This window comes from Notolepis coatsorum (genome assembly GCF_963971535.1).
Source record: "Notolepis coatsorum genome assembly, chromosome: 1".
Lineage (NCBI taxonomy): Eukaryota > Metazoa > Chordata > Actinopteri > Aulopiformes > Paralepididae > Notolepis > Notolepis coatsorum.
Window position 1 is genome coordinate 66455496 of NC_140165.1, and position 13614 is coordinate 66469109.

At 46.0% G+C, this 13614-nt stretch overlaps 1 protein-coding gene across 1 annotated transcript in view; it reads left to right on the top strand.

The window, feature by feature from the left end:
• Nucleotides 1–10421, top strand: part of creb3l1 (cAMP responsive element binding protein 3-like 1) — a gene marked incomplete at its 3' end in the record, with an annotated part of 136585 nt that extends 126164 nt beyond the window's left edge. Inside the window, exon 13 of the mRNA XM_084323932.1 lies at nucleotides 10373–10421. Within this exon, the coding sequence (XP_084180058.1) occupies nucleotides 10373–10421 (49 nt within the window). The remainder of the gene's footprint in view (nucleotides 1–10372) is intronic.
• Between the last annotated feature and the right edge of the window lie 3193 nt (nucleotides 10422–13614).

Genomic DNA, 13614 nt, shown 5'->3' on the forward strand with positions numbered 1-13614 from the left:
GACCTGAGACCAGTGTTCTACAACACCAGCTGACCTGAGACCAGTGTTCTACAGCTGATCTGGGACCAGTGTTCTACAACACCAGTTGACCTGAGACCAGTGTTCTACAACACCAGCTGACCTGGGACCAGTGCTCTACTACACCAGCTGACCTGAGACCAGTGTTCTACAACACCAGCTGACCTGAGACCAGTGTTCTACAGCTGACCAGATTGATTTGACACAACACTCAAAACAAAGTGCCTTCTTCTACTGACTTGGTCCCAAACTAAACCAGCCCACCCAGAGGAACTGTAATCTCTGATCTAAAAGTATCCCTTATATGTGTGTAATCAGATGAGTAAAAGTATCTGATTCCATGTAATCTAGAGCAGGGGTTCTCAAACTTTTTTATACCGCGACCCCATTTTATTTAGGATTTTTTTTCGGGACCCCACACTTGATGGATCGCGTAATTTCAATGTGGAAATAAGGAATATCAAAATAAAAGCACACGTTGTTGAACGTGATCATGCATATTTATTAGAAAATGTAATTACAAGGGCGGTCAGGTGGCGTAGCGGAGATTGCGTTCGTCACCAACCCCGGAGACGCTCACAGCTCCGGGGTTGTCACCAGCTTGGCTGGCCGTTCACACTAATACAATTGGCAGTATTAGAGGGTGGGAGAAGCTGGCGGGGTGGGTCCGGGTCGTTGTAAACAGCGACTCCTACAGTTCGGTCGGGGCGCCTGCTAAGCGCGGATAGGATCTAAGGGCGGTAGTGTGATCATTCCACACGTTACACGCTCTCAGTGAGAGTCCGCGCTGCCAGGTGAAAAGAAGCGGTTGATTGGCTGGACGTGTGTCGGAGGAAGCACGTGATAGCCGCCACTCTCCCAGACCGACTGTGGGGGGTAAGTGCGCAGCGACCAGGAAGGGGATTGGGAATTGGCATAACGACTAACATTGGGATGGGAGAAAATCGGAGGAAAAAGGAGGGGGAAAAAGATAAAAAAAAAAAAAAAAAAAAAATGTAATTACAGCACTATGTTATCAATACACATTTATAAAACGAGGCATATTTAGCCAAAATATGTTGCAAAAAAAAATATTGAATTTTTTTCTTTTTTTACTTTCCAATGCGCCCCCACCTACCTGCGACCCCAATTTGGGTCGTGACCCGAAGTTTGAGAACCACTGATCTAGAGACTCCAGTTACACTGTAGCCAGATGTACTATTTTTCTATCTTTTCTGTGACGGATGTCAGGGTGTTTATTGTGGAAGTTCATCTGTTCTAAATTGACACATTTTCCAATTAATTTTTACTTTGAAAAGGTCATTTTTCCAGGGACTCTTTATTTCCATGAGGGGTCCCTCCACGGGGTCCAGAGCCACGGGTTGTGGGAAGAAAACATATTTTTGTGGAATCTCAAATCTTATATGTAACATAATATATTTGCAGCATCAAAAAAGAGCATATTTATTTTATGCAACAAAAAAAAGAAAGATATTGAACGTGTTTTTTTATTATTATTTTTGTATAGGATTTTTTTCCGGCATCCAAAAAGAGCATATTTATTTTATGCAATGACAAAAAAAAAGGATTTGTTTTGTCTTTACTTTTTTTGTATTTTGGGATGGTGTAAAGTTTTACAAAGTTTACGTATGAAAACGTTTCGCATGGTGTAAAGTTCTAAAATAATTTTACATGATGCGCTAACGTTTTTACATGGCGACATGGCGTTTTACATGCTGATGTAAAGTTTTACATTATCAGTTTGTGTTTAACTGTTAAACAGTGTCTCTTTTGCTGCTGTCGCGCAAAAACCTCCTGGTCCACATTCTAGTGCATCTATTTCTATGTGTTATTGATCATTCACAGGCCTGTGAAACTAGAGAACTATAACTATAATATATAACCAAAACCCTAACCCTAAACCCTAAACACTTGTGCATGACATGGTTATATGAAGAGATTTGTCCAAAAATGCATCAACAGTAATGTTAGAATTACTAGATGTTTAACTTACCTACTGAAGTTTCTATTATATCTATTCTATTCTACAACACATTAGTCTGGGTCACATTTAGTAAAGTGGAGATCTCATGTCGGTGGTTAGAGACTATTAGAAGGTATCAGGTTCCACCCCTGCAGTAGCCAGTGTGCCCCATTGTTCTTCAATAATTGAAACCAAACCCCTGGTAGATATCTCCTAAACTCCATTCTAGAGCCTTTTAAACCTCTGGTAGATATCTCCTAAACTCCATTCTAGAGCCTTTTAAACCTCTGGTAGATATCTCCTAAACTCCATTCTAGAGCCTTTTAAACCTCTGGTAGATATCTCCTAAACTCCATTCTAGAGCCTTTTAAACCTCTGGTAGATATCTCCTAAACTCCATTCTAGAGCCTTTTAAACCTCTGGTAGATATCTCCTAAACTCCATTCTAGAGCCTTTTAAACCTCTGGTAGATATCTCCTAAACTCCACTCTAGAGCCTTTCAATCCCCTGGTAGATATCTCCTCAACTCCACTCTAGAGTCTAGAGCATAGGTGTCAAACTCATGGCCCGCGGGCCAAATGTGGCCCGCCACGTCATTTGATGTGGCCCCCAAGGGCTCTGGTAATTTTTTATTTTTTTTTAAACATTAATCCTGAGTTAAAAAATAGCGGCGTTAAAATAATTGTGGGTTAATGCGTTAATAAAGCTTTAACTTTGACATCCTTAGTTATTACACATTCTTACACATACATGTATGTTGAACATCTGAGGTATTGATGAAGTAACAAAGGAAAAAAGCCAAAAGCACTTACTCCTCAGACATTCTTTGACAATTTTACAGCCCAAAATACAAAAAAGATCCAGGCGGAATAGGTAACAAAGGGTTGAAGAAATATTGTCTGAACTGTCAGATGCAAACTGGCTGTGTGACATAACCGAGCATCTCGCTCAATTGAATAAGAAGCTGTAGGGACGCAAACAAGTCCCACCCAAAACTTTACCAATATAGTTGTGACAACCCTTATTTTGTTATTTTTTAGTACAGTTACAGTTGTGTGTTCATGCAGACACATAATAGCAATTTCATTACTAATTGAAAATGGTGGACCCTGATGTAAACAAGTCGAAGGTCTTTCTCTGGTCTGCATCCCCTTAACAATTGTGTGTATTGAGCTGTACTGTACTGTACCCATTCTGCAATCTGTTAATTAAAGTTAATTAAACTATCTTCCATTAGTTGGATGTATGGCCTCTGCAAGGTTGTGTGCAGCCATTTGTTTTTGTAACATCTGCTGATAAACTAAAATTATTTGTTAAAATAACATAAGCTAACATATATTTTTACATCTATGCAAATGCATATGCAATATGTATAACTTGAATAAGTAATAAATACAGAAACAACATGTTTAACAATATGTAAATGAGTAGCTACATTTATTTTACATTACATTAACATTTATACGGTCTTTGGCCCTTTGAGGGCAACCATAATGCTGATGTGGCCCTCTGTGAAAATTAGTTTGACACCCCTGGTCTAGAGCCTTTCAAACCTCTGGTAGATATATCTTCAACTCCACCTATAACCTGACCACCTAGAACCTTACCATCTAGAACCTTACCACCTAGAACCTGACCATCTAGAACCTAACCATCTACAACCTGACCACCTAGAACCTAACCATCTAGAACCTAACCATCTAGAACCTGACCATGGTCCTGGGAGGTCTTGGTGCGACAGCAGCTTCTGTTGTATTTATTTCTGTATGTAGACAGTGTGTATATATTGAATGAAGACAATTACTTTGTTTCCATGCATATTAATATTCCAGATACTAGCTAATATCCTTATTCAGGATTGGCATATCCTGAGCATCAATATCTGTTACCATGGAAACAGAACTCATACAGCCCACAAAAACCCAACGGTAAACAGGAAATGTTTACATAATGCCAATTTATAACCAGCATAATTCAACAACAATATTGGAATGTTAATATGCATGGAAAGCCACTCAGGAGGCTAATGTATTCCAACAGCAGAGAAAACCACTAGCATTGGTGTCTCCATGGACTTTCCTGTTCCACAAAATGTCTGTCCCTGCTGCAGCCAAGGCGTCCATCCCTGTTCAAGGGTCCTTGAGCAAGGCACCTGAACCCCTGTCTGCTCCAGGGGTGCCGTAAATGTCTGACCCTGCGCTCTGAGAGACAACAGCTCTGAGACTGGACCCGACAGCCACAGCTGATCTCAGGTTTCAACCATAATTAATAGACCCAATGAAGTGTACGTTTCTTCCCTCAAAATCGTAGAATTCTAGAACCCTGTAGCTTCCATGACCAGAAGCCACATCATCGTTAGAATGTCCAGCCCTCAAAATTCGAATTCCGCTGGTGTGATGGTATAACTCAAAGGTTAAAGTAAGAAATCAGATCCTACTGAGCCTGTGTAGGACGTCCACACATCTTAATCCTGGTTACAACATGGAGAAGAGTTGGCATCCTGCATTTCTCATTCAAACGAATGGGTTCCGAGTTATCTTCAGCTATCTGAAGTTAGCATTGCTCATTTAAACCCAATGGGTACAGCCGTCTGAAGTTAGCATTGCTCATTTAAACCCAATGGGTACAGCCGTCTGAAGTTAGCATTGCTCATTTAAACCCAATGGGTATACAGCCGTCTGAAGTTAGCTTTGCTCATTTAAACCCAATGGGTGTACCCATTGGGTTTAAATGAGCAATGCTAACCATGCTAGCCAGGCTTTAAGGTACCTGATGGACTTGTCCCTTTGTGACCAGAACCTTTTTTTTTTTACCATTTTATTTCCCACCAGCAAACATCCAATAACCCCTTTAGAAAGGTCATACAGGTCATTAAAGCTGCAATAACTATTTTCTGACAAATTCCTTTCCCCCAAAATGAAAGCCTCATCACGTACAAATATAAAGCTGCCTTACTGACACAATCTGGTTGTAATTTAAGAGATTCACTGGAGAAAACGTTTTATTTTTTAACATGGATTACTAGATTTAATACATACAACTTACAACAAGGTCGGTAAATACTTCACCTAACCCTAGCTAAAACTCAGTCCAGGTTTTGTCATCAAAGAAAATACCTGATGGAATAACAACAGACTGGCCATGACTCACTGGTGCCCTCTGGTGACATATGACATTTTGAAAATGTGAAAAATACTGTTTGAAAATAGTCATTGCAGCTCTAAGATCAGGAAGGTCTATGGAGGAAACCACATAAAACAGGCTCAAGGGTAACTTTTTAGGCAACACTAGAGCAACCTTTCCCAGGGAGTTGCTTCATGACGTGATGATGTTTGAGTATCTCTGCTTCTTGGAGAATTCTTCAGTAAAAATGAAACATTCCAAATGTTTTTTTTCTTCCAAATGAGGAAAGTTCCTTTACTTTATGACCCGATTGGCATTTTGTAATGGCTATTTTGTGTACTTTACAGTCTGTGTTTGTTGTGCTGGGGGGGTCTGTCACTTTTCTACATTCCAAACACTTTTCCAAAAAGTCGAAAGTCCAAATGGGAAAATCACTTATGATTTCCCAACTACCGAGATGTAGTTATCTGACCACATGCACTGTAAACAACATTTTGCTTTGAACAAATTGGTAATCTTTAGATACATTTTGGTCAAATGTTCGTACATAAAAAATATATATGTGGTAATTTCTCTGTTCAGAAACCAAACCTAATCCATGTTTCACTCGAGTCTTTCGGAGCTGGTGGTGGTATGCACTGAAGTCATACATACAACCTCCCAACTCTCAGCGGAAAGTAGCATTAGTCAACGGCCACCACTTTCCCACCAGTTGCCATGTTGGAAGAGGGACAACGGTTCCTATGGAAACAAACCACCTTCTTTTGAAGCAGTGGAGGCAGTGAGATAGCTGAACAGCGGAAAAGAAACGCGTCGTCAGCAAATAGAATGAGTCTGACTGGAACCTCACTGCACAGAAATTTGTTTTATTTCTTGGTCTTCCAACATGGCAGCACATATTGTAACCACTGTCCAACCATGGTCCTTGACAGGCCTCTTTTCAACCTGTGCCAAAGCAAAACATTCCACCATGTTTCCCCCCAGAAGTGTTAGAGGTGTAATGTACATAATGTGATAATGTGTGTTTGTTGTAAATATCAACTATGTTTTTGTATTGTGGCGTTTTCACAGATACAGACCTGTGGATTCGCGGGGGGTGGGGGGTTGTTGGGGGGGTTAGGAAGGGGATTGAGGGGGAGGAGGGAGAGTCTGTTCCCTCCTGTTGTAAATATAGCTGCTCTAATTCACATCTGAAATGGCTGGAAAAAACGGGGGGGATGCTTGATTCATCACGACTAGCTAGATGTTTAGCGACTGCTGGGGCTAATGAAGGAATAGCATGTTCATTAGTTAGCTTCCAGCTAGCTGTGAACAGGGTAAATATAAAGGGTACATTCAGAATAGTTGACACTCAGTTTCCTTCTCATCTACAATGTTGTTGAAAGGTCAGGTCCATGCTGTTGTTCATTCTGGAGACCTGCAGTCCCAGCTAGCTTGCCACAACACTAAACCTTTATTTAACCAGAAAATAAAAACCCATTGAGACCGAGGTCTCTTTTTCAAGGGTGATCTGGCCAAGAAGGCGAGCACGAATTATGACAAGACATGCATAACAAGACACAGTACACATAGAGTAGACTACCATACAACTGGTTTTAAATGAAAAGTCAAATTCAGTTTAAAAAATACAAGCACAATAAAACAATAGCAATCAAACCAAAATGAAAAATTCTACATCAAAGCAGGAGCAGCAGGTGGAAAGGATTTCCGATATTTCTAGTTTCAAACAACACAAGGAGATCGGAGAGGCCAATTTGAGACGTTTCTGGAGGTCATTCCAGGCCCAAGGACCAAAATAAAATAGGCTTCTTTTACTTGCCTCAGTCCACACGGGCAGCATTTTAAAACACATCCAGGTGCTGGATCTGAGGTTGAGTGAGTTTTGAATTAATTCAAGCTTGGAACTGATGTACCATGGAAGTTTACCAAGAACAGCCTAATAACTAGGCCACATTCCAAAGCACTTGAATACACTCCACAGTGTGCGCAAAGGAGTGTGTAGAGAGAATAGGTCCAGTATGGTACTACTATAGTACACCCATACTTTCACATAGTTTGACTATGTGACATAAAGATTACGACATAAACACTCACTGCACTGTGGAGTATGTTAAAGGACATATTGTACAGAATGAAGAAATTAACTTACATTACATTCGTTTTGTGTCCAACTGAGGAGGAGCTGGGTATCCAATAAGAGGAACAGCATGGATTGAAACAGAGCTAGGGGTCAGACATTCTGAATTGAACCTTTAATGAGGGATCCCAAGAATAACCTACAAGGCATTTGGGGAAATCAATGTTTAGGGATCAATTGAATTCAGTCAGAGGGTGAGAGCAAGGTGTCCACGAGGGTGAATCAAGCGCACCTCGACCAATTCAACTGTTCAGATGTGTTTTAGCTGCGGCTTCTTGTATAAAGAGTCCTGCATGTTCCTTCATATACCACTATGTACCTATAGTTTAGTCAGTAGAATAGAACTCAGCAAAAGTATAAAAAACTGCATCAGCATTTTTGACTCCTGACCTTTTTTCTGTTGGATTATTTCACATTACAGACTCAGATGACCGATTATTTCAGATTACAAACTCAGATTACACATAATTTCAGATTACAGTCTCAGATTACACATTATTTCAGATTACACATTATTTCAGATTACACATAATTTCATATTACAGTCTCAGATTACACATTATTTCAGATTACATATTATTTCAGATTACAGACTCCGATCACACATTTCAGATTACAGACTCAGATTAGGGGAGAACGGGGGACTTTTTACTCTAGTGTGAATTTCTCATAATCAAAACATCTTTCAATAGTCATTCCTACATTAAATTGAAGCTTAAGATGTTGGCTTGAAATGTGTATCCGTCTCATTTTCCAACGTATTGTAACAAAGAGTTAATCACCTATCAAAGACACCTCTGACACATTGTGACAACCAACCCCATCATGGGGATGGTTGTCACACACTATGGGGTTGGTTGTCACCATGTGTTTTAATGGGAAAATCTTAAAAAGAAGACAAGAAGGCAGAACTAAATTTGAAAGTTTAATTGCATTGACAATTTGACAAATACATAACTTAATGCATCTTAACATGAACATAAACAGAAAACACATCTTTAGGCCATCCTATATGTAGCAGGGTGGATTATCCCTGCTTCGTGGGAACGGTCGCTGGCAGTCAGGGGGTAGCTGGACACAGTAGAACTCTGTCTGACTGCACCCTCGTCTTTGGGCCTGGGGCGTCGACTGGAGGCTGGTAGTGTGAGTGGATGGGGCCCGGGATTTACCAACCTGGTCTGGTACTCTGGTCTTCCTTCCCTGCCGCAGGGCGGTCAGCAGTACTCCCCAACACGCTCCCACTCCTCCCAGTTGCTCCTTAGACCCTCCCACACCTCGTGACTGAATTGTAATCAAATACTCTGAGTTCCCCCCGCAAGCAGTACCCTCCCTCAACGACCCTAGAAACCTTACAATGAAAAGGGGAGAGTTGGGTAGGAAGAGGTTAATCATATATACGTTACCCACACCAAAAGAGTTAATGCTGGGCACAGGAATGGACACGCACACAGAACCCCATTCAAGTATTTATGTTAATTATACTGTCAGTTACAATTATTTAATAGGAGTGGTCTACTGGACTGAAGTCCTACTATAGCTCCGGTGTGTAACTCAATACCTCATAAACACGTATATTATGCACCCACCTCTGGGTTAATATCAGGGCTAATATACTTCACTGTGTTTGACTCATCACCCACGTCTGGGTCTGCACCCTGTATAATACCTCAACAGGCTTTGATTATACGGCCAGAATAATACCTCCAAAGGCTTTAATTATAAGGCACTATGTCTGTAACTTCCCCACAGGGAAGGGTTAATTGAATGGGAAAATATTAATAAACACACATGTTATCACGCTCAAAGAAAAGGAAATAAAACAAAAGTGTGGACCCACAATTACCCAAAACAAAAGCCCTATGCTAATGCCGGCATGTAATGTTTGGGGTCTGTAGTTAGCAACGTTAACTTCGCCCGCAGGCCGCACCACACTGTGTAACGTGCAATAGATCCTGGGCACCGAAGCCCTAATGTTACTCTACCAAAATGGCGGCCGCGCCGCTCCACCACCGTCCAGGTGGCAAGATGGCGTCGAACGCTCTCGTTGCAGGTGCTAGCAGGCGGAGCTGGAGCAGGGAGGCAGTGTTGGCTGAGAGCGTGTGCTGGGCGATGAATGAATGAATGAATGAAAACTTTATTTAACAGATTGCAGAATGGGTACAATACAGTACGGCTCAATACATACAATTGTTAAGGGGATGCAGACCTGAGAAAGACGTTTGTCTTGTTTCCATCAGGGTCCCCCATTTTCAATTCATATAGACATTTATGACATACACAACATACATGACATTTATGGCATAGGGACATATAGGTATTTAGTACTGATACATTTGTGACATAAGCGGTATTCAAATATACAGTACTGTTACCCCTAGATCCTGACAGAGTATATACATATGATGGGGAGGGGACTGTACATTAGGAGGGGGTGGGAGGGAAATATACATACGGCGGGGAGGGAATATATACATGCGGTGGGGAGGAGACTGTCTATTAGGAGGTGGTGGGGTTTTGGGCATTTACGGTGGCCAGTTTCGAATTGCAGCCTCCCGTAGGTGCTCTTTAAGAGCGGTTTTGAATGTGGGCAGGGATTCACATTCCTTTACAGCTTTGGGTAGGGCGTTCCACATTGTTGTGGCATAATTGCAAAACGTGTTTAGTCCCTTGTTTGAGCCGAATCTGGGTTTAACATGATTTGTTGAGCTTCCTCTGGTGTAGTGGTTGTGGTATTCACTGACCTTTGGGAAGTATTTTGACATGTACATGGGCACCCCGGTCGTATAGTGTATCTTGTAGACCAGGCCCATTGCAAGTTGCTGTACTCTGTCGTCTACTCTAAGCCATCCTAGGTTGGCAAAGTGGGCAGGGGTGAGGTGGGTTCTGGGGTTCAGGTCAAGTAGTAGTCTGACCAGTTTGTTTTGTCAAGTAATTTTGTTTTAAGCGCCTTTGAGGTGCTTTGGTACAATGAGGTGCACGCATAGTCATAGTACCCTTGAATGAGTGCTCCTGCCAGAGTCTTCAGGGTATTCTTGTTTACCAGAGAGGAGATCCGGTACAAGAATCTAGTTCGTTGGTTGACTTTTTTTGATGCCGACCTCTGCTGGTCGGCGCGCACTCCCGTGTTGCAGGCAGCCAGTTGCAGAGCTGATGCAGGACACCGGTGAAGACAGCTGTTGACAGCCGGAGCAGACTGCTTGTAGGTCCACGCCCGTATCTGGCTCGCACACTATACCGGCACAGTAACTGCTATAACCCGACTACTGTGAACTCAGATATATCATTAGCCGCACGCTACCTATACCGCACACTGTAACTATTATAACCCGATTGTTAGTGCCTGGCTCTGCACTAATTGTTCACACACTATCGCTGGTACTGCTAGGATATCGTGTCCACTAGCAAGTACCTCCTATCACCCGTGGCTATCTCACGGGGCTCTCCAGCTTTACTTCTTCAACGGGGCTATTCCAAAAGCACACGCCCGCCGTGGCTGCCACCGTTCACAGTCAAGTCCAAAGCCGAAGAGGTTCTCTTTCCATCTCCCGCTCCCATATATCACGTTCCATCTCTCTCCAACACTCTCTGTCTGCTACTGCCCCCTGCTGGTCCCGCCTGCCAATCACACAAGGGGAGGATGGGGAATAGAGTAATGTCATTTATAAACCATCTTCCAGTGATAGAAGAAGGAGACGCCTGTGTCATTGTTTGTGTGAATATAAATTAAACCAATTCGAATGTCTTGGTGTACAAAGGGGAGGTAAAAGGCAAGTTAGCACATCTGAATAATAGACTATTTTCAGGTCGCTACATTTCCCCCCACTTTGAACTTGCTAAGTCCTCTGCAAGTTAACACAATAAAACACCAACCAACGCATCCATGAAAACGGTCCTTAGACCTGCAGGTGCACCACTCGTCTCATTCCCACACACCTTCGCACATGGTCCTGGAAACACAGAGCGAGTGGCTCACCTCTGTCATTCAGCTGGGGCCGGGTTCGCTCAACCCCCGTCGCATCTGACTCTGTGTCAGATTCGTCCGTCTCTGTTGGCGGGTCCTCGGCCATGGCTTCGCCCTCCGAGGCCTCTGAGGGGCCCCTCACGGCGCCCTCCTCGCCCCTGTCTCCGCCGTCTTCGCCGCCCTCCCCTGAGGGGACCAACTCTACCTCTCCTCCCTCGTTCGGCGCTGCTTCAGCGACGACCCGCAGGACCCTGGGTGGGTTACACGCCCTAGGGTGCGGTTTTCGAGGGTAAACGAAGGCACCCCCCACGTCTGCTTCGGATGAGCTCCGCGCTCTCCTCGGGGTCCTTCGGGGAGCTCTCGTCCGCTCTTCCGGGTCGGAGGCCGGGAAGGAGCAGATCTTGCTCTGATCTCTCTGCACGGTCCTTTCGGGGCCCCCTCTTTCGGGACGAACCGTGAACACTGACGTCCTCTTGACGTTTCCATCGCCGCCCTCTGGTCCCGGCTTGTCGCCGGCCGGCGAGCGTCTGCGGCAGTAGTTGAAGTTGTGGCGGTAGCGGCGCAGACGAGGCCCCTGGTCCGGGCCGTCCTCGCCCCCTTGACCTCCTTCCGACCTGTTCTGTCTCTTGGGTACAGCCTCCGGTTCTGACCGCATCGGGATGCGCAGCCGGGCGCCAGCGCTTTCGTCTGACCGGCCGCAGTGGTATCTAATCCTACGGCACACTACCACACCTCCCCCTCCAGACCATGGTCTGGCGGTCGCCAGGTCGGGCGACCCGCCTGCTGCTGTGTGGGTGGCGTCCTGTACTGGTGGGAGAGGGACCTCACCGCCCGGTGCTTCCGCCAGGCGTGATTCGTCCATCGCGCGGGGGCACTCGCGGCCGATATGGCCGGGCTGTTGACAGGTGTAGCAGATCAGCCTCCCATCCTCGCTCCGGCGGGGTAGTCTGCGCGGGGTAGAGGGCCCGTCTCCCCTCCGTCGGCTTCCGGCGAAGCCTCTCGGATCCGTGTCTCGCTCCTGTTGAAACGCCTGGAAGAGCTGTTCCATGCGCGCGCCCAACCGCTCCTGGCCGGTGAAGAGCTGTCGGATGGATTCCTGGAGTGCGGCTATGTCCAGAGATGGCTTGTGTCTTTCCACGACGATGCCGCGTATCATGCCCCCGCCGGCACCCCTTGTGGGGGGCAGGACCATCTCCTCTTCGGACCAGTCTATCGCCGCCTGCAGCACCTGAGGAAACGGCCGCGTACCGTCCTCCCTCATGTACTTCCGCATTTCTCTCCTCAGGGCCTCGTCTCTGAGGCCCACCACAAACCGCTCCTGCAGCAGGGTGGTGGCGTCGGCGACCAGTGTAGGCGCCCGACGTCGTAGGCGACGGATCCTTTCCTGCAGGTCATAGGCGAACCGGCGTACGGTCTCGCCGGCGGCCTGTCTTCGGTCGAAGAACTCCCCCAGCCGAATGCTGACCAGGACCTTGTCCCCATAGGTTTCTTCGAGTATCTTGAACAAGGCTTCCGTGTCGGGGGCAGTTCCCTCCGTCAGGAAGTGTACCGTCTGCTTCGCCTCGCCTTTGAGGTGGAGCTGTACGACCTCCGCTTGCTCCTCCGCGGGCACTCGACTGGCACGGAGGTGGGTCCTCATTGCCTGGATCCAGTCCTCCACAGGCAGTTCCCCCCTCTCTTGTTCACCTCCAAATTCGCTGCACTTCCGCTCTCGTTGGACGTACACCACCGGGAGGGGCGCTGGAGGGAGCTGTTGGATCACGGCCGGTGCCAAGGCAAGCGGCGCTCGGCGTCCGGCCTGCTCCCGCTGTTCGTGCTGGGTCTTTTCCAGGGCCAGCGCCTGTCGGTCCAGGAGGCCGGCGTGTGTGTGGGTTCTGTTCGCCAGGGCCTCCACCTGTGCGGTCAGTTTCTCCATGCGTTCGGCCTCCTCTTTCTTTACCTCGGCAGCGGCGTCCTCACCGTCTCGTTGCTCCTTTAGGGCCGCCTGAGTGTAGCGCTTCTCTAGGAGTGCCTGGTTGATCAACTCCTTGATCGCTTCGGCCTGCTGCGTTAGCAGTGCCGCCTGAGTCTGACAATGCTCCTGCAGCTGCTCAAACTTCGCCGCCATCTCTTGCGCGGCGTGGGTCTCCTTCTTTGACATCGTGGGTCTCTCTACGGATCTCGGTCAAGGGAGTAAGTTAGGATGTTGATCCTGTTCGTGACGCCAAATGTAGCAGGGTGGATTATCCCTGCTTCGTGGGAACGGTCGCTGGCAGTCAGGAGGTAGCTGGACACAGTAGAACTCTGTCTGACTGCACCCTCGTCTTTGGGCCTGGGGCGTCGACTGGAGGCTGGTAGTGTGAGTGGATGGGGCCCGGGATTTACCAACCTGGTCTGGTACTCTGGTCTTCCTTCCCTGCCGCAGGGCGGTCA